General features: G+C 43.8%; 1 protein-coding gene across 5 annotated transcripts; it reads right to left on the minus strand.

Moving 5' to 3' along the window:
- Positions 1–457: 457 nt before the first annotated feature.
- Positions 458–21,601, minus strand: sema6dl (sema domain, transmembrane domain (TM), and cytoplasmic domain, (semaphorin) 6D, like). Of its 5 annotated transcripts, none has more exons than XM_039795250.1 (20): positions 21,432–21,601; positions 14,614–14,788; positions 13,539–13,650; positions 12,291–12,351; positions 12,017–12,079; positions 11,789–11,890; positions 11,468–11,558; positions 11,118–11,237; positions 10,710–10,798; positions 9,696–9,913; positions 9,456–9,587; positions 8,688–8,843; positions 8,068–8,241; positions 7,601–7,741; positions 7,290–7,367; positions 7,111–7,169; positions 6,468–6,524; positions 5,772–5,954; positions 4,477–4,718; positions 458–4,348 (listed from the first exon to the last, which is right to left on the minus strand). In XM_039795250.1, the coding sequence occupies exons 2-20, from the start codon at positions 14,738–14,740 to the stop codon at positions 3,221–3,223; spliced, it is 3,333 nt and encodes a 1,110-aa protein (XP_039651184.1). In that variant the 5' UTR covers positions 14,741–14,788; positions 21,432–21,601; the 3' UTR covers positions 458–3,220. The 5 variants fall into 5 exon arrangements, with proteins under 5 accessions (XP_039651184.1, XP_039651185.1, XP_039651186.1 ...); XM_039795251.1 differs by lacking the exon at positions 21,432–21,601 and adding an exon at positions 20,444–20,693; XM_039795252.1 differs by lacking the exon at positions 6,468–6,524.
- Between the last annotated feature and the right edge of the window lie 234 nt (positions 21,602–21,835).

The following is a 21,835-nucleotide window of genomic DNA, read 5'->3' on the forward strand; positions in this document are numbered from 1 at the left end:
GTCTGACGCTTTTAATCATTCTGCAGACTCTTCATGTCTGTGATAGTCAGCTCACAAGAGTTCAGCTAGGACACATACAGTATTACCCATCCAAGTCACGCTGTAAGTACCGAATGCGTCTCATGCTCCCAGTTCACAAGACACTAAGCATCTGATTGTTAACTTTTTTTTAAAAGATTCTTTTTTGGGGCATTTTAGGCCTGTATTATATAGGACAGCTGAAGATGTGAAAGGGGGGAGAGAGAATGACATGCAGCAAAGGGCTGCAGGTAAATGTTGACCTTTGTACATAGGGGCGCACGCTCTACCAGGTTAGCTATCCAGGCTGCAAAGTTAATCTGGGATTAACTCTTTGCAGCTCTCCGTCACACTCACATCAGAAACACATGACGTGACATAAGGAGCCGACTTATGAAATTCCTTGACTTGAAAAACAAAAACCAAACAAGACCACTCCTTCTGTGCCATAATGTTTTATTTCAACTATACATGCTGTGTTAAAAAAATCAACAAAAAATATCATGAAACAAAGACCATCATTATTATTTACACATTCACAGTACAACTTTACAACATATCTACACGCTGAAATACTCTGGAGATCATATTATACAGCTGGCCTGGCATCGCCATGTTGCACAATTTTTAAATCAAAATTACATGACAAAATCCGCTTCATCTGCACATAAACAGAGCTCAGACTGAAATATAAAGGCTTCAATTTAGATTGCAACAGAAATACCCCGTTCATATTGCAATGTACAAGGCAGTTGAGCAGTGTATGTTGAGTGTCTTTCTGATGTCAGTGTGCATGTGTCGAGTAGAAAAGAGAGCCCAAAAACTGGTTGGATGACAGGCAGAAAGTCTTTACATACAATCATCACTTGTAAACAAAATGTGGCTTTGGGCTAAACAGGCAACTGCCACTTGGATAGGATTGCAGATGTCACCCAAATAATGAACCCAAGAGAAAGTCAGTCGTCATTACTGGCCAATAAAACAATTCCTGTCACTGCAATCCTGGGGATTAACGGATTCTTTGTGACTACTGCCCATGCCAACATCTTTACATGACGGCTTTAATGTGAACACTGTGTTAATACATTGGCTGTGGGCAGGATGTTCTGCATTGAGCCGACTGCTCCACAGTGCAAGGTCTAACCACCCTACATCCCACTGTCAAGAAAATACATTCACTGCATGGCACCTCTATGTGGTGGATAAACACCATCTTTTCAACACCTGCAGTAAAAGAGAAAAATGTATTCATACCCCAATGTTTTTTGGCTGTCCTATCATTCACAAGTGAAATGTCTGTCAATTTCTTTTCCACATCACTTCCGTTTGCATTAAAATCGCATTTTTTCAACACATCCTGCTGATTTTCAAATCTTGCTTGTATAAAAATTGTTTATATAGCATATGACAATACAGACAGCAATACAGAGGACCAATTGACATTGCCAATATTATACTGTAGTAGTTCATTTTGTGAATAAGGCACACAATGCACAGATTCAGGTTCACTTGCCTAAAAATATGTATACTCCTTATTTATAGTATTTAAGTATATACAAGATCTTGTCATTCCCAGCATGACTCATTTGGACACATTGGTAAATTGTTGTGTTGATTGTACACTGGCCACTGACAGGGAAGCTGCACAGGGAACGCGGGCTGCAGAACCAGCATGGCAGATGACAGAGGAGTTACATCCATGTATTGTTCTAGGGTCGGTTTAATATACCTTTTTAATAGGATTAATGTAAAGGGAAAATTATAGTGTTCTTCTATTAGGGGACACACGAGTTTAATGGAATAGAAGTGCCCTGAAATGTTGGATTCATATGCATGGGCTATACCATTGGTGTTGCTTTAGTTTCATATGGTACATTTTTTAAATAACACAGTAAAACATTATAAAGGCAAATCATTTTGTTCAAAATTCTTTTATAGAATGAGATGAGAAATGTTTTTTTCTTAATACCACTGCTACATAAAGAAAGAAATCTCCTGAACCTCCAGTATCATTTCTACAAAGGGGCAGTGGAGGTTAGGGGAGGTTTCAGTCCTTTTCTCCATGTATTAGTTTTAGTGCGTTTGGTTGCTGAAAACTGTACTTCTTGGCCTCTGTCTGCAATATAACGCACGCACGCACACGCACACACACAAGCAGATGTGCACACCCATATCAAGGGCTATCCCAGTCTGATAGAGTAAATGCATCAAAGACAAACGCCTATGTCTAAAACCAATAGCAGCAAATGTAAAAAAAGAAAATTAAAATGTCCCAGTGAGTTACAAAGTCCCAGTCCTAGTATACACCAGACATGACCAACTTCACCTCAGCCTAACCTGATTACCAAAAGCACTACAGAGTGGCACATAAATATGTTTTGGCTCGGTTTAGATGGGTTCAAACAAGACCAAAGAAGAGAAAATATTATTATTGAAATTAGAGAAGATGACTTAGGTCTTAGACAGGTCTTAAGGTGCATCCTCTGGCATGTGGCACCACTCTTGATAAACAAGTGTGAAGGCCTAATATGTGTACTGCCTTTACACAAATCTGCTTTTCAATCACAACCAACACACACACACACACATTAATTTCTCTCTTCGCCTGCTGCTTGATTCAGCTCTTAGCGGTCGTATGTATCTTAAGCAACACGCACACTTATGATTTTTGAGTTTCCTCTCCACTGCCCCAAGCCATCTTACTAACAAAGGCATGGCCTACCTCTCCTCTTTGTTCAGTTCACATTAGTGGGAAGACAGTGCTCAAGGGCAGTGACAAATGAGACCAATTCTTCAAGTATTCCACTGTTTTTTTTTTAACATGGCACCACACGCACAGACGCTGTAGCGGTCCCAGCTGGTGTCTTAAACCTTGTACCTAATATGGGAACGGGCGACACCCAAGCCCACATACAGTGGGGAGCAGCAGATTCACCACTGTCCACTGTTTGTATCATGTGGCTACCGTGACGAGGGAGATGGAGATGTAGGGACAAAAAAGCCCCTAGAAGTATCTTTGGCCACATGCGTGATTTCCCTTTTTAGTGTGAGTGAATGTGAATATCATTTAAAGGGTGAACACACCTCAAGTCGATACACAAACACACACTAGGACCTACCCCATCCGTAGCCCCCCCAAGCCCTCAGGGCTCAAAGCTCTACAGTTAAGGCCAAGAGCTCACTCAGAAGCGTCCATGCTCTTTTAATAACTGTACTTATTGACCACTCGCATCTGTGGAGTCTGTGGTGAAAACCCATTGGGTTTAGGGGGCACATCTGGTTTTAGCGATGGGGTCCGTTTAAGCCCTGTGCGAGGGAGTGAGCCATACCCACTATAGGTCTGTCGGGGTATAGAGGATGGGTGGGCTGAGTGCATTCCTGCCCCCACCACTCCGCCTTGGGAGTCAAGTCTGGAGGGGGGCTTTGGGGGCATGTAACCCCCTCTGTTCATACTGTGTTGGCGAGACACAGACACCCCCATGGTTACCCCATTTGGTGAGGTGGATAGGGATTGCCTGTGAGAGGCACTCCGGTGGAGTTGATACCCCCCTCTTTGTCTCTCCAGGGTGCCCCCCATGCTCAGGCTGCCCGTTGGTGTTGTGGGAGTTGTAGGCATGGGCACATCAACCCTCTTGGTGGGGCTGTGCCTTGGCAGGGATGAGGAGGGAGAATACAGGGAAGCCTCACGGCTGGGCACCTTGGGGGGTAATTCTGTTAGTTCCTCCATGGGCTCCAGTGTAAGCTGTTGCCGTGGGCGAGGCCCTGATCCCTCTTGAAGAATGGCCTTGGGGTTGGCCACTGAGTCATTTAGGTGTTTTAAAAGGTCATTTAGGGTATTTCTGGCATCCACAGACCTTTTCTGGTCTTTCCTACTTCCCTTAGAATCTGGGTTCTTCAGCTTTCTTTCAGATGAATGTGGCAGTGTATCGTCTCCATTGTCAAGGTTAGATCGGTCATGTGTGGCATTGGGCAGGACAACCGCACTAGGGATGTGGGAGTGACCCAAGGCGAGGGGAGGGTGGTTGGAGTTGGAGGTAGGAGGAGCAGAAGAAGAAGGAAGGAACTGAGGATTCTTGGCTGATGAGTTGGACTCTTTACGAGGCCCACTGGACTTTCCATGAGCCCTCTCCCACTGGTTTTTGATGGGCTGCAGGCTTTTCTGCTGAAGCACTGGGGTGGACTCGGGTGTAGGCAGGGCAGCCAGCTCAGGGGGCTGACAGCCGTCCCGCAGGATCATGGTTTTGGTGTCTCCGTTGGGTGAATTCAGGTCTTTGCTGTTGCTCAGAAGATTGGTGTACAGCTTGGGAGAATCAATGTTGGTCTGGAACTCCTAAGAATGTGAAAGGGGGAAAAATCAAAGGAGTAAGATAAGACAGTTTCACATCCTGTTGAATCACTCATCTCCACCAAAGACTTGGTATGCTAGATGTAGCATTGGAGCTGTTTTTATGGCTGTACCTTGACAGGGCTGTCAAAGAGGCCGTTGAGCTTGACAAAGCTTCCAGTGGAGTCGGAGCCAGAAGGTGCAGACTCTGCGTCCTTGTGGACACGCCTGGGCTTACGGAGGAATGAGTCTCGGTAGCAGAAAACAATCAGACCAGCCAGGAGAGCACCCATGAGAAAAGCAGCAAACACGCAGGTGATGAGGATGTTCATGTGGACCATCTGGTTGGTCTCACCTGCTTGGATATCCCACACACCTACAAAACATTGAAGCATCGGTTAACCCCCTGGTGAAAAGAAGCAACGTGCTCAGTGAAGCGTCCCTCCACATTCAACAGCAGAAATGTGCACGTTTGTGTGAGAACACAACCATGCATGAGTTTCTGATTTTACAACTCTGCTCTATACAAGGTAGCCAGTCAACCACAACCAAATTTTGTAAATATTGACACATTCCTATTCATCTAAACCTGGATGAAGAATAAATATGGTGAAAATTGGCAGAAGCTGTTAGGTACCCACATCCATTTCACCATCTATAAGAAGCAGTGCTATGTTAGTGAAGAAGGGAAGACTTAAAGTGCCTTGATCCATGTTCCACTAGAGGCTTTTTGTCATGCGTTAAACCAGTACCAAAGGGTTAGGTGTGCACTGTTATTTGAGATGGAGAGCCAAATTAATTTGCACAAGAGATCAACCAGCAGGAAGTTGTTCAGAGGAAAGCGAAGCAGTGCTCGTCTTCCAGGTGTTGAGATAGGTGTTCTACTGGTAGTTTGTTAGTAACCACAGACATTGAAAGAGTTAGTCATCCACCGTGCGGCCACAATAGTGATGTGGCAGAGCAGGCCCAGTCAATGATCTACCAGCCAGGGTAAACTGTTACTACAGCTAGAGTTAAGAAATCTAAACTGGCAGAGACAGAAGCTAAATCCAAACCAAAGATTTTAAAGAAACGATATGAGAACGGTGAGTGTAAGGTTAAAAGGAGACTGGGAATAAATTATTTAAAAGAAACGAAGAAAGAATATAAGAAAATTACAATTTAAAAAGAAAGAAAACAATAGTAACATGAAAATATAATTTGTATAGCAACTTAAATTATGTATGGAAATGTCTATTTTTAAAAAGAGACTACATTAAAATCTGCCATGTTATCTAATGGGAACCCTAAATAGCTGCCAATGTGTGCATGTATGTTTGCATATGTGAGCCTATGTGTGGATTCACATGTGTGTGTCTTAGTGAGAGTTGTTGGCAGCTATTGGATCAGGCTCCTTGCAGCATGTTGGCTGCCTCCCTGCGGGCCTTACCCTCTTGGCCCCCTGGGATAGAGTCTAAAGAATGGGAGGTGGCTGGGTCATCCTGCAGCACAAAGCCTGAGCCGTAGAGCTCTGGACCAGGCCCAGAGCTGGGGCTCTGAGTGGGTATGAGTACTGGGGGCTGTATGGGCCCACTGGGGTGGACAGTGACTGGCGTTGATGAAAACTCCATGTCTGTGGTGACAAACAAATTTGTTAACAAACTGTGCAGATGTGTGTAAAGCATACGGTTATGATCCCGGTTAGTAGGCATGGGCAATGGGTAATCTTTAAGGTTAGTGTTTGACAAAATAGTGAATAAACCTCATCACAGTTCACATTCATAAACCAATGAAAGTACATGTTTGTGTTTTTTGTTTAGACAATTTGGAAGGGAAAAAAGGAGAGGATACTGATGTTCAAAGAGGAGTTGGTACAGAACAGTAAGGGTGCCAAGGGATGGTGTGTGGGCATGCAAGACAGAAGAGGGATCGAAACGGGAAGAGTGAAAAGGAGGAAGTGAATTTGTGTTAAGATAAAGCACAATGTTGCCTATGCATCTGTTTGTGACGATGAAAATGAAGCAGGCGACATAAGCATTCAGGAGGTGTTTGGTAAGAAAAGATGGATGGTGGCAGTGGTGGAAAGACAGGGTTGGAGATGCTGAACTCAAGGAAAGAAACCATTTGAGTAAAAGATCAAACTAACCAGAGGTAGGGTCGCCAAATGATTTGTAATCTGGCGCTGATGTAGTGCCCAAAAATGCTAAAAGAATTAAAAGGACAAGAAATCAGTATAAAGGAATTCAGAAGTAAAAACTAAAATTCCTAAGAGACACTAAGAGTGCAGTTTATTTGATTTAAATAAAGATATAAAGCACCCGCTAGCAGTGTCCTTTTCTCACTGGAGTCACTGTGGGCCCTCTGGTTCTGATCAATACCGAGGTTCAGCGGGGGTCATGTTTAGTTGGTACAAATGAAGGGACAGGCATTTTACAGTAAACTCAAAAAAGCAAAGGCATATTATCTGGCCATCTGATATCTTAAGACCTCTACCATTTACACCGGCTAAACATGACCCCTTAATTGTACATGTCCATGTTTCTGCCTCACAGGTGGCATAAGTTACAGGTGGCCATGTACTGTATGCAGATGTGTGTGTTAATAATACACATAGACTTATGTAGGGGCAAGTTACTGGAGTGGTTACTGGTGTGAGTGTGCAGGCTTATGGTGTGTGTGGAAATGAGTTTGTCTTTGCGTACATGTGTGCATGTGTGTGTCAGTGTATGTGTATCTCAGTGTATGTGTGTCTCAGGATGGATGGCATGGTATAGAGATGAGAGCCGTACCCTGGCAGTCTCCCAGGTGGGCAGTGTTTCCAAATTCAATGTCCTGCTCATATCCAGTCCTGAAAAGAGAGCAAAGAAGAGAAAGAGAGATTTATCAAAGAGTTTCAAAAATTCTTGCCATCTCATTTTCTCATCTATAATATTTGCACTTTTATATCACAGCTGAGGCTTGAACTCACAAAACACCAGGCTGTATCCTCTCACATGCCCCATGAGGCTTCCAGCCACAGTAGGGATCCCTTGATGCAATGCAAGACCTGGAGCCAAACAAACACACACACACACAGTCAGAACACCGGGTTTAATCATTCAGGGAAGTGCACTATAATAATTTGTGACTGACTGAACATTAACCAAAAGGCATAAGATAAAGCTGTTATCATTCCCTTTATGGCATTTTCTGAAACACAAAACGATTAAGTCACAAACCTATGACCTACCGTACAATGCACATTTGAACCCCCTACGTGTGCATTTGTGCGTCACTTACTTGTGGCAGGAAGAATGCCGTTCACAGCGACTCAGGGGAATACGGATGACACAGCTTGAAAAGGCAACATACAAGCTGTGTGCCTCTTTGTCCACGTGCAGCGAGAGGACACGCTTGTCATCCTCGTGGTTAGACAGGCACCTGGGAAGGGAAGAGAGAAACCTGATCAGAGGTTTATCAGATAAGTCTGTCTACTGTTTCAGTCTCCGTAGATTTAATCACTTGTTAGGTGGGGAAGTCACATAAAGCTTTCTCTCACAGTCTAACAGGATTTTAACCTCCAACGCACCGCAGGGAGCGTGTTCCGCATCCACAAATAAGCACTAAAAACATACTGTGCATGCACAGAAAGCAGACAGACACTGCCATCTGTGCCAGGATGCTTCACTGTAAAAGTTGCTGACTCCTCAGACATAAGGGGAAGAGAAAACGAGAAGAGAGAGGGTGAAAAGTGCGTGTAGCCCTACTTGGCCTTGTTGAAGACCTCTATCTCCTCCAGAAGCAGGCTGTCGTTCAGAGAGACAGAGGAGGTCTTGGCCAAAACCTTGAGGACAACCCCTGACTCGGCCCCGATGAACACCACGGTGTAGTTCTTGTGAGGTCCTGCTTCATTGTCAACAGCCAGCGCGGTCAGTCTGTACCTACACACACACACACACACACACACACACACACACACACACACACACACACACACACACACACACACACACACACACACACACACACACACAAGCATGTGTTAGTCACAGTAGTGGTTATCCCATACAAAATAGGAGAAGCCATTTTGAATACATGAATCACTTAGGCTCTTGAGCTACACAGTAAAACAAGTTTGAACTAGTATTGAAAGTTTGGTCAGATTCTTTAGTCTTTTTTAATTTATTCTTTGATCATTTCTAATACGGCTTTGTTTAATTTTACAGTAATTAGGCAAAGTTCTCAGAGAGCGGTTTGTGACAGCATTATGTAGTGATGCAATGAGAGAAATGTATCATATTTGGTTGACCATAAAAATGTGTTTGTTTCAAAATTTATTTTAAAAGGTATCAGGTATTGCCATCCCATAATGTGCTTCTGCGTTTACCTGACGCGAGTCTTGGTGAACCAAGGCTCATCCCCAATAGAAGGCACAGCTGTGTCCATGAGGGGGTGGGACTTGATGAATTGCAGGGTATCGTCCGGAAACTCGATGGAGCTCTTTAAGGACGCAGCTGGACCATGACCTGCACAGCACCCGGGTCTAGGATGGAGGGCGCGCACGGAACACAGGGCAAAAGGTCAAAGGTCAGCCTATACAATCACACACCAGGGAGTAATAATAGTGTGTGTCGAAATGGATGAAAACTGCAACGAGTGGAGTGGAGCAGGTGCTTATTAGGATCACATAAAGGCCTCAGCTGGAAACATAAAATATACATATGCATGGTTATCCTCCATTAATGATTTACTGGGGTAATGAGGTGCTTCGTGGACTTTGTGTTTTGGACACAGGGCAGGGCTACAAATATACGTGCTGATTGTAAACAGGTTAAATATGCAACGCATTTAATTATGCCTAATTAATTATTTAATCATCAGCAGATGGTGAATGTGTGTGGGTCAAAGCTAATAACTTGGTCCATTTACTAGTGAAAAAGATTTGATTTCATTGGGTTTAACCTGGAGGAAGAAGGATTAAGAAAATTGGAAAAACTGTCCGGTGGTAAACAGCTGCTGAGTCAAGCACCACCTGCTAATGAATAGCCATGTTTAAAATATGAATTTTTTTTTTCTTTTTCTTCACATTCTCTGTATGGTTTGGAAGGTTTAGAATTTGGAAAGTTTGAAGGGAAAAATAAAGTTTAATCCTTACCGAGGTTTGGGCAGCTTCTCCTCTGGAAATGGAGTCCACACAGAGTCAGGAGTCTTCTGCTCTTTGAATCGACCCCAGAATACTTTCTCTATGTCGGCCATGGAGAAGGCGCACACTGCTGACCCTGGGATACTGTAGAGAAAGAAAAACCTCAATGTATCATCCATATATGACTCCGAAATTTCTTATTTCTGTCCTCGGCATTGGTTACTTTAACAACTAACCGCATCCACTGCTCACCTGTTCATCTGCGTGGTGAACACACCCACCACCGAGGGAACTCCGTTGATGTCGATGATGTCAGTGATGGACTGAAGCACATCGAAGTAGAAGAAGGACTCCCCTGGCACTGAACAATTCAGCCTTGCCTTTACAAAAGATGTCCAGTGCTTCTCCAGCACCCGCTGTGACCCACCGACATCATTCTTACAGATCCGGGCCACACGGGAATATACAACCTGCGAGGAGAAGGGGTTTAAGAGAGGACAATGTCGGGTGGAAGAGGAAGGCAGCTGAGTGAACGTCACTAAAAACACTTTAACATGTTGAATAATGCATCTCTTCTACCCTGTAGCAATTCGGTACAGACGACTTAACAAACACACACTCTCGTCTTTAACTTTGTGTGTAGAGATTGTTCACCCTGACTGAAGACATCTGACGACCTTGACTGGCCCAATGCAGCACCATGTGAATGTGTGTTTGATTGCACTCTTTACCAAAGCTTAGAGTATAAATGAAGTGTGTGAAGCAGTTGGCTTTGACAGTTTTAATTATTTACCAGTGCAAACCTCCATCAGAGGCCAGGTGTCACCCAAGCATTAGTAGGGTTGAAATATTTATTGGCTGGTGGCTGATGGAGGATGCTGGCTTCCTGCGGCTCGGCCAGACCCCGTTAAGGATGAGGCGTGGTCAAATCTGAAGTTGGCCTCCAAACGCTGAACATCCTAATGCCCTCTGCGTGTGACGTAGGTGGCAGACCCAGAGCGCACATCTCCGTGAGACAAAGCCTCTCACGGTGTAATGGTTTTACATTAGTAGAACATTCCCAGCGAACGCTGGCTGTTGAAATTCGTTGTGTATTCTATGCAATGTACTGTCATCGCCTGAATGGGCCCTATTACCGCTGTGGCCATTTGTTGGCAAAAACACATGCACTGAGGGAGGTGTAAGCATTTTTTTGGATAAAGGCCTGCTTACTGTATCTGTCTGGAATATGTAATGCTTTTATAAACGGCAAGTGCGCTGTCTTACCTTGCCCAGATTGCTGTGCTCCACTGCAATCTCTCGGTAGAAAAAGTACACATAATTCCCATACTCTGCTGCGTGCAGGAAATGAGGTTCTAAAGGGAGAGACAGAAGCAGAGAGTTGAAGTGTATTTCTGCACCGTCACCACCACTGCGCATGTTGAATATTTTAGGGATTTGTACAAGGCGGTATATGACTGGGGGTGACCTAGATTGCCTGGGAGAGAACAGGCCATATCCCCATGGAGCTTGGCAAGGCAGGAGATCTCTCTATCACTCCAACAACAGCTCTGACAGCCACGCACATACGTGCACCATGGGCATTTAGCTAGCTGGCAGGTAGCACGTGTATCTTGAGGAAAGCAAAGGGAAAGATAAATAAAGACTGAGAGTGATGAAGAGGCAATCGCTTACCTTTCAGCCATTTGGAGTCATATTTGATGGTCCTTAGGGCTGATCCATCACCCATACTGCGATAGATGACAGAATCACTGGCCTGGAAGTCGGCTACAGTTGCCGAATACAGCTTCCCTTCTAAAACACAAAACAAGGAGTACATTCACCAAAAATTAGGATACATTACTCTTCAATGCTTTGTTTCTTCTTATTTTTTTAAAGGCTTGACTGGCTGAGTTGTTATCGCTGCAGGCACAGTTTTACTGTGGCCAAGACACTGAGGTGATGAGAGCATAAGTAGGAATCCATTAGTTCTTCTTCAGCAGGACTAACTATGTGTGTGGGCGAAGTGTGTGTTTGACTCTTACCAGCGAAAAGGGCAACGTTGGTTTGCTTGGAGTCGAATGGGCACCGTGCCAGTCCATTGATCTCCTCCCCATCAAACTCGAGGTTATCCAGCTGAAGGGAAACACACCAATCACCCACACATTAAAAACATTTCATCAAGGGACACAGTGCAAACGAACACACTAGAAACACTAGCACGCACATGAATCATTCAAACAAGTCTAGTTTATTTAACTAGAAATTAAAATGAAGGGTGCGTTACTCAAATTACTTTGAAGAGCATTTACACAACAGCATCTGTGCACATCTGAGCGTGCAAGGCCCTGGCACTGGATACTCACCCTGTAGTATCTGCACATGGGGTTGAAGCCGTTGGTACCGCAGATGAACACCAGGTCATCGTTTCTGGGAACCAGCACTTTGATAAAGTTGTGGCACTCGTCCTGAACACAGACAAAAAACCCGGGACCGCGGTTTTAGAGGCAGACAGCTTATCTGCTCACATGTTTAAGCCTCTGTCCGCATGGTGGAATGTAAAACAAAAGGTGAATGGCTTTTTTTGTACGTACTCTGTGTTTTCCCTTGACGGCACACATGTCTCTGTCAGCTTGGCCCGATCGCCATGTCAGCTTCTGTGAAAACCAACACGGAGCATTAGACACACGCACGGCACACTAAGACATACGCTCGCACACACTCGCTCATGCACACGCACGCACAGTCCTCCCTTTTCCACTCTCTCATTTTACAACCTGTCCAGTGTGTGATGAATTGCTCTGTATTTTCTATGGAGCCCTTTTAGTGTTTGTGGATTGAGAGAGCAGCTTGTGGCGAGAATCTTACCCGGTAAGGAATGATCTCATTCCTGTAGGATTCTCTCAGACTGACCAGGTACACCTGATCTCTGTGGACAGACAGCAACAAAACACACAGCTCCGTAACACTGCACAACCAGGAATACAACTCCTTTTCAATTTTTCTGTATTAAAAATTAAACTGGGGTGTTTATTATTAATATAGTTTTTTTTTTTTTTAATAAATGCGTAAAATTCTCATTAAAAATGAATTCAGGTCTCAATTTCAAAAATACAATTTCCAGAAAATTTACTATGCAGTATATTTTAATTCTTAGATGAACTCTGGTGAATAATCAGCAGCTCATTTGCATTGTTTTCCCCAAATGTTTTTTTTCGGAATTGCACTTGTCATTAGAGGATCTCATTTACTGTGACCTATGGTTTCAGCCTCTTCTTGCGGCGGGAAACGCACAACATTTTTAATTCGCAATAATATAGAAAATCTGAGGGACATAGGTTTAAACCAATCTCTCCTTTTTTTAAACCTGGGTAGTCTGTCAAAACCTGAAAAACCTGAAAATAATGACACTAATATAACTATATAGTTAATTTAAATGTTTGTATTATGTGAACGGAAAACAGGGTGTGGCAGGGTTGAGGCATAGTGAATTCGTTTTTTGTTTTTATGCAACTGCCAGTTGATGCAACTGCCCTATGAAAACCTGAATATCCTCTCTGATATACCATTTTACATGACAACCACTTATTGTTTTGATTATATGTTGGCTATAAAAATGTAATAAAAGCAGTGGGGATCACATTTTATCAACCCCTAGAGAACAACATTTCGCTTCACTTTTAGTAAAAACGTGAATAACCCAAACTGGCAAAAGGCGGATCTACCTGACAACAGTGATACATGTGGCGGTGATTACAGGGACTCCAGAGGTAGGAGTTTTATACTGTAGATGTCGAGTTGATTTCCTGCTACAATATTAGTGCTGGTGGTCAGATTAATCCCAGTGCCCATAAATACCAAAAAGACATGTAAAGATGCCAAGAAATCCCTGACAGAGCGTCAAGCCGACATGATAGACGCCTTTCCTTGGATCAATACTGGCAATATACATCAAATGCAGGCCTAGAAGCCACAGATCCAATAACACTAAGAGCTTCTCCACCCCCCCCCGCCTTACGCCACTGTTTACCTGCCAAGGAGTGACTGAGTTTATTGGTGTGGGGGATGTGTGAAAGAGAGAGTGATACAGATAGTGTGTATGTGTGTTGAGTTTACCTGCCAGCGATGAACAGAGTGTCCTGTATCTTGGTCATCAGCTGAAAGTCAAGGCGATGCTGCGACTCGTTGCCAGAGGGCCTGCCTCTGAACACAGGGTACCTCCTTGAAACTGTGCAGAAATCACACACGCACACATACTGTTAATGGAAACTTGTGGTAGACGCAGACACTTTTGCACGGATAAACCACACTCACATCTTGCTATATTTAACTGTACTGATTAGAAATAAGTATGCTGTGTGTGCTTTACACAAATCCTCCTGCGATTAAGGTAAAGGCAAGGACCCCTTGGCTGAAAGAGAGACAGAGCGGACACCCACTACATATTGTATAAAATTAAGTTGCATATTAAACTGAGCCTACAATAATGTGTAGGGTGGCCTAAAGCCTTTATACATACCTATTTTTATGGTGCATACAATACTAAGCTAATAATAATTGACTTATTGATATATATTTATACATTATGTTTTAATGTTAAACATACATGTAGCACAGTGGATCCTTGAAGTCCACTGTAACTGTATCTGTGGATGGCTACCTTAGTTACAGCCGGTCATCAATATTGTGTAAATAAAAAAAGTAGGCCCATTTGTCTTGGCTATTAAAAGGTTGGACTTATTTTTATGTATATTTTAAGTTATATTTTAAGTTTTGAAAACAAAATGATAAAACCATAACTTGGTGGCCCCCCCTACAGTAACTCTGAGGACCCTCTAAGGGTCCCGGACCCCATGTTGAATAGCTCTGCGTTAGATAAAGGCTGCCTATGTCAGCACATCTCTCTGTTCTTCCAGTACATCACAGAGATGCAAATGAAATCCACTTAATGCTCCAACTGACCATACAGCAGATTGATTGCATTACTATGAATATGGCATGCTGGTGTGCTAGTGTCTGAACTGCTGACGCGACTAGAAGAAGGAGGCTGCCGGTATTTGTCTTTATTCCACGTGTGACTGGAGTGAGTAAAGTGTATATTAAGGATAGTTGTTGACTCTTCCAGTAATGTTGCAGCAGTTCTAATCTCTACCCACGCCTCCGTTGAACTCATTTGCATGCCTGTACTCACAGTGTGCGTCAACGACATCGAGGGCCACGGTGTCCTCGGGGAAGCTGACTGCGAGGAGAGTGCGTGAGGCTGTCAGCAGCAGCAGCAGCAGCAGCTCACTGAGCAGAAGCGCAGCTCTCTGGCCCATGGCTGCTCACAGACGACACTTCCTGTTTCACTCTAGTGGAGATGTTACCTGGAAACACACACAAAATCCATGCTTTTGTTGCTTGACGTGTCATACATTTCGTGTTATATTTAACCTTCCGCTGCAAACTGTAGTCTTATGAGCCAAATCCTAACCATTTGGTTACCTCAGAACAATGAGGGGAAAAAAAGGACAATTTCCACTGTGAAGTTTTCCTTTTCTCGTTGATACCCACTACATTAGTGAAATAGAAACATAAGGCACACAGAATGCCCTCTCAGGCATATTGATGACTGAGCTCTCAGTGGCAGTGCTTGGCGTTTCCCCTATACCTCTCCCTCTATCTGCTGTCTAAGGGAAGGTCAGCCAAGTGACCGGTGGGGTGTCTCGGTGTGTGTTGGATGCAGCGGAAGTCCACTCTGTTAGAAATGTAGCGGGCCTGCTGTCTCTGTACATCTGTGCTCTGATTGGTTTGTCCCGGGCGAGGCTCAACACTAATCAGCACATTGCAACTTCATCAGCATCACTGGTGTAGCCTCTGCTCTGACCTTAGCTGACTTCTATTAGCGCTCTGTTGGCTGTTATTGCTCCAGCCTTTCCGTAGGGTGGGGGCGCTTTATTGCAGTGCAGTGAATCATCATCTTTGTTCTAGGAGGATCAAGTCATGTACATTTTTGTATAGTATACATTTTTGTTTGTACTGCATCTGATTGTAGACATGACACACCAGCAACTACATTGGTAATAATTCATTGTGGGAGTGGCAGGAGTTTAGTGTGTATGTTAGTGCGCAAAGGAGTGCTTTAGAGACAGACTGTGTGCATATTAATGATCGGTGTACATTCAAATATTTATAAGGCAAACAAATTATTCATGCAGGCAAAGCCTGAACGGATATAAACAATTTACCGGGAGACGTCACACAGGCAGAGGGATGGATTAGCTGGGTGCGCACACACACACACACACACACACACACACACACACACACACACACACACACACACACACACACACACACAATCACTCTTTCAAATGGTGTAATGCAACGATTAATGCATGTGCACGTACACAAACATACACAGACACACACACAGTATTGACTCATTTTTCAATTAGCCCCAAAGCACACCTGCTCCAGTGCTGTCTGCGGGCCCTGCCTGCCAAGCCATTAGTGCTTTGATTGATCCACACAGGAAGCATCACAGATCAGTGGCCAGAAAAGGCAATCTATGGACTTTACCTTAGAATTGTAGCCATGTGAAAACTTTGAAACACACAATCTGCCCACTTTCATCTTGTAAAGGGCTGTTAAAATAATAATAATAATAAAATCTTTCCAAACACTTAGTTTAAAACACTAAATGAACTGTAATGTACATGGTTGTCAAGTAGAAAAATTATGAGGCATGAGGTGTTTACCTGACAGCGACAATACACATCAGCATGTCAGCCTTTTGTCAGTGTATGTGGAGTATATAATACACAATTTGGCTGCACTGTCTTGAAGCCTATGTTGATATAAAGCGCACTGTGTGTTTTCCAGGGACTTAATAATCCAATTTTGGTACGAGCAGTTCCCGTACGATGATGTGTCACTAAAAATAACGGAAGCGGTGGAGATGGAAGCAGAGTAATGCCAACGTGTTTAGTCATAAACCGTGTGTAATCATGGCTATTCAGCACTCTGTGGGATACTGAGGCCTTTGCAAGAGCAATGGTAATGCAAGGGTAATGTAACGCTTCATCTCAATTAGTCCACTTAATAGTTAAATTACAAGTTTGATATTTTGACACAATAAAAATATTTAATGAGGGCCTATATCTTCCAAAAACTACGACATCAATGATGCTGGAGCAGTCCATATACTCTAATCTAGATACAAATGAATCTAGTCTGGACACAAACGATCCACAGATCTATGCACACAGGCTCCCAGATCTATACAGAAGAACGTCGTCAGCAACTTAAATCTAGATGAGACATGATGACACCGCTCTGCAAAGATAGGTTAGGTTAATTGATGTGTACCCGTAGGTAGAACTGGTCTGCAGTAAGACGAGGCATCCATCGTGACACACGGACACAGACAATACACAACCATGAATCACAAAAACATGATAAAAGTACTTAAAGCTCCGATAATCACTAAAATCACTAAAAAGAGAGACAGTGGTGTTCCTTAAAAGCATAGCAGCTACTTTTTTAGTACCTGGACACTCTCACAACGAGAAATGTGCTGTATTGAGGCCCAAGCAATAAATTGCGGAGTTTCTAGGAGAAGCCAGGGACAGGAATAGATACCAAATGCACCACAATAGAGAATAAATCTATGAAAGGTAAATAAACCATGCTCCACATTTCAATTCTGTAGTGCTATCATACAGGCTGCAGGCTGTGCTTCCACTCCAAACGTGGCTGTGTTCACAGGTAAATAATTTCCTTGGTATAGTCAGAATTTAGAGTCCTGCTCTATATCCACAAAAAAAAAATTCCCTCACTAAACAATTCAGAAGAAAAGCACTCCAACAAGAGGCAGCTCCGATCTCCCATGATTCCTTGCGTGGTATTAGCCACACTGCGGAGGCGAAGGCTTTCCTCAGAAACTTTAATGTAAAACAGAAACCGAAGACATCCAGAGGTCAGCGATCTAAAATTACTTCTCAATCTTTAGTGAGCCCAGCATGTTTTCTATTGACTATTCCTTTGCGCTCTCTGGTTCCTGCCCTCCTTGTGTGTGTGTGTGTGTGTGTGTGTGTGTGTGTGTGTGTGTGTGTGTGTGTGTGTGTGTGCGCACGCACGCAAACCTATAGGCCTCAACAAGCCTAGAGATGCTGGGCTTGTCACGCAACTGGGTGCCACTCAGCCTTGCCTCACTCTACCTCTGTTATTACAGGCTTTTCAATGTTCTACAACCACGCACTTTCCCTGCTGATGTTGTTGGCCCAGGCCCATGGTGTTTAACCCCGAGAGGGGGAGGGGGGTCTGGTGGATTGCTATTTCCACTGATGGTGGGTGTAGGGTTCTGTAGTCCAATTCTGGTAGTTACAGCTGAAGATTTAGTGTTCCAAGCTTAAAATGACAGATTAACACATATTCTCCTCTTAGCTGTGCTTTCACTGGCATATGTCAGCCATAACCTCTCCCCCCACTGCAACACTGAATGGATTTATGTTTGCATGGAAGTCCTGTTGGGAGGAATTGGGGCTAATAAAAGGAAGACAAACAACAGGGGTGCGTGAGGTTTGGTAAATTGCGTGCGAGTATGATGGGTGGATGTAATCCCAGAAGGACAATGGCTGCTGCTGCTTCAGGCTGCTTGGCTTGTCATCTTGCACCATACTGATCTGTAAACCTAACAGCACAGGAAATCAGATATTCCAGGAGTTTAGTTTCAGACATTTCACACTTGGTGTATATATGTCTAAATGCGTGCGTAAGCACGCATGACTGTCCAAAACTGGATATGTCCTGTAACACGGTTGTCTCAACTCTCAACGGCTCTTAGAAAGTAATCAAAATGCAGCCACACAGGAACGTGAGTCAGCCAGATGATTAGAGCAGCCACCACACAGGCCCAGAAAATAATTATTACTCCTTTTCACCACTTCAGTAACAACCACTACACCTAATCGCGTGCTATTTACCTAAGGATCACTTCTGAGGGGCTTGGTTGGACTTGTTGCTTCAGAGATTTGGCAGAAGAGAGGGCTGTGCCATCCTAAACTGTGCTTCCCTCCCTTTATTCTCTACCTTGGTGATAGGAGGAGTGAAACAGGAGAAAGGCTGTTCTCAGCAGTAGTTCTGCTATAGTGGAGCACAAAAGGGGCTGAGCTGCAGGTGTGACCAGGAAACAAAGGGGGCTTTGGGCAAGTCAACACAATAGAGCCCCACCCCCAACCAGTGACCAGACCTACATTCAGGAGAGCTGTTCTGGAGCTAATAAAAGGGGGTTCTGAGGGAACAAAGCAAACTATATAAACACATTGACTCCAAATGCTGCACACTGGGTCAAACTTGTATCACTCAACCAATTTAGCATTGAACAACTGGTTTCCAAGCAACAGTTTGGGGCAACCATAAGGCATATGGTGTAAAGAGTTAACACAGATCACTGTATGGTTCAATGGCGGTTGTTCCGGGGTTACAGCCGGCTAAAGTGGAGGTTAACGGTGATCGTTCTGGTCGCTGAGTTTTGACCCCGTGGCCAGTGAGCCGAGGTGAGACACCAGCCAGCTGTGCTGTCAACTAACCCACAGCTGGCTCTGATGTTTGACCTGGCCGGAGTGTGGTGCTCCTGGCAACACCATGTTGTAGTTTCAGTAGCTACGGTTCTCCTCTCTCTGTGACAGAGCTCTGACGCTCCAGAGTTTCAGGGAAATGTACACATCTGGTGTAGGTTTTAAACAGATTTGCTCTTGTTTTTATTTCTGTAAAGGGTTTGAGAGAATAGCACCAATCAATTTTGACCACAGACACACTAAAATTAAATCCAGTGTTGACTTTTTTGTTGCCTTTTTTTTTTTTAGAATTGATTTAGCACACCGGATTAGTCTATAAGGACAACTTCAGAGTACGCCCTTTGATTGTATATTTGGTCCATCTCCTTTTTGCTTATTCACTTAATTTGGCCAAATGTCCTTAAATAATGAGACACAAAAGAACAATTCCTAAAACAACTGTAACCTACATGTCTCCTTATGAAAAAATTAAACCTTCTAATTCTCTCTCTCTCTCTCTCTCTCTCTCTCTCTCTTTCTTTCTTTATTATTATTATTCTGTTCCTCTTCCTTCGTTTGCTGGTCATTTTTCAAGTTTTGCGTGAGGATCTAATGCTTCTCTTTTGCGCACACAATCCATGCAGCAGCCCGGGCTCTAATGCAGGCATTGTGCGGACCGGGGCGTAAAGGCATTCAAGTTTTAACCGTGGCAAATCTTTTCAGATCCCTTTGGCCCACATGTAAGACTCATACAAAAGACAACAAAGACGCGGGGGGACAGCGGTGGAGTGACAACTGTGATGGGGCTGCGTTGAACTGCCTCCACGGCACTTAATGCATGCGCAGGGCTGGGCTCTCGTGCTGCTCTGCCTCCAAGAAGGTTACGAGCGCTTCCCTAATGTATTATCCAATATTATAATACCACAAGGAAACTGGGAATACATTACATAGATTAAAAGGTGAGTGAGCAGTCAACAACCTTCAAGTCAAACTGCCCGTCCTACTCGCCTTTTACGGTTTACTAGGTGTGTTTGACAGCATGGTCCGTACAATCATGGGCTGGTCACCTTTATTCCAAGTTAATTTTATGAAGACGAAATATCAGAACAACTTTAATGTATTCATGCGTTGAACCTTTTTAACACAACTCAGAAGAAGATTAGCTATTGTGACTGAAATTGGAGCAAAAATAAATCTGTTTAAGACCAACACTGACGTGGCTCTGATTTTACTCTCGGCAAATCATAATCGGTGTGTACATCTCTGCTTTAAAAATGTGTATATTTTTTAACTTTGAAATCCTACTCGATTCCCTTGAATAGATTCCGTTCCCAAAGTAGCTCTCCGGATAGCACGGGAGCCAGCAGTTATGTGTCCTTTATTAAATCCAAGCTCCATCTTAATAATACACCACAGAGTGTATCCTATAAATAAAATACACTATAGGCTACCAATAATTTAAAAACCGCCGAGGACACCTACCTTGTGTGTCCGAATTCACTCATGAATGGGGCAATCCGACTGAATGTCATATTCCTTTGGTAATCCATTTAAGAGAAAACACCCAGCGTGTAATATTCCTGTTATTTTAAGATCCATCCGGACCCCACTTTTCTCTTTTATCCAGTTTTCGCACAGATTTCAGCTCCGCTCGCCACATATGAGCATTTTGACTGCCTGCTCTGTCTCCGTCCCCGGGCCCCTGAGCTCTGCTGACTGATCTTCAAAGCTCTGCCACGACCACACAGCCCCCTCCCTCATACACCGATACACCAGCCCCCTTCCACTACTATTAACTTTGGAAACCAGAGGGAAAAGACATAAACATTAACGACGCGCAATCCACTATATACGCCGCGCTCTGACTTCATAGCCTACAATCACTGATTTAATGCTGATTAAAGATGATAAAGGGCGCGTTTACTGACGGGGAGCACGATATCACACACAGCCACCAGAAAAAAAAAAAAAAAAAAAACTAGATTTACACCAAACTATTTTCTGTGCTTGTTTATCTCAATAGCCAATGCTCACTTAGCTTTAGATTGACCAGTTTGATACACGCTTTAACGATGCGACTGTAAAACTTATTATAGCCTAATAAATATTTCGGACTGCTTCAATAGGAGAGTAAACTGTCTCACAAATAACATAGGTGACTTTAGATTTGGTTTGCCCTCTTGTTACACCGCTTTATGAGCGCTGGAAAGACGCGTCGAGCAGGACAGATAAACGTGCCGCGGACGAATGAATACATGGTAAATTGGATTGGAGCACAATTAAAAATAGTCCGGACCTGCACTATTTCTGTCCTGCAACCATTAGTTTTGCAGAGTAGCATAGCGACGTGGTCAGAAGAAATATTTTGTATTCCAGCAAAGACTTATCCTCTCTAGTTTTCCCCCCTCGACTTTCACTGCGTAATGCGGCGCAACAAAGTGTTATATCCACGTAGCGGCAGGGAACTCACCTCATCTGAAATGCTTATTTTGTATCCTTTTTGTGTTGCTGTAATCCAACAAAAATGATTGTGCGCGTCGTAGTGAATCAACTTCTCCTGGCTGAGGGAAAAACAAACTAATGCACGGCAAATGGTGTAATTCGACCCGTGTTAAGTCAATCCATCCAGAGAGAGAGAGCCGCAGCCTACCAATAAGCAGCGCTCTTGCTCCAGTCCCTCCCCCCACCATCCATCTCTCCTCAGTTGGTTTGGGCTTCTCTGCCTTGCTCTGGCTTCCTTCCTTTCTTTCCTAGAGCCCGGAGAGAAAGAAAAAGACCCCCTCCTTCCCAATTCTCCTCCTGTGTGACCCCGTATTGCCCCCTCTCTGTTAAACCCCATCCCCCAACTCCAAGTCAGCAAGAGAGCCTAGTAAA

This window comes from Perca fluviatilis, chromosome 3 (assembly GCF_010015445.1).
Source record: "Perca fluviatilis chromosome 3, GENO_Pfluv_1.0, whole genome shotgun sequence".
In the NCBI taxonomy this organism is placed as follows: domain Eukaryota; kingdom Metazoa; phylum Chordata; class Actinopteri; order Perciformes; family Percidae; genus Perca; species Perca fluviatilis.

What these genes read in the sequence shown, in the direction of transcription:
- sema6dl (XM_039795250.1), bottom strand. Translation starts at nt 14,740, where the DNA reads ATGGGCCAGAGAGCTGCGCTTCTGCTCAGTGAGCTGCTGCTGCTGCTG. An exon ending in ATGAGATCATTCCTTACCGG is followed by an intron (nt 12,080 to 12,290) that starts GTAAGATTCTCG and finishes TGGTTTTCACAG; the next exon opens with AAGCTGACATGGCGATCGGG. An exon ending in GAGAAGCTGCCCAAACCTCG is followed by an intron (nt 8,844 to 9,455) that starts GTAAGGATTAAA and finishes CCTCCATCCTAG; the next exon opens with ACCCGGGTGCTGTGCAGGTC.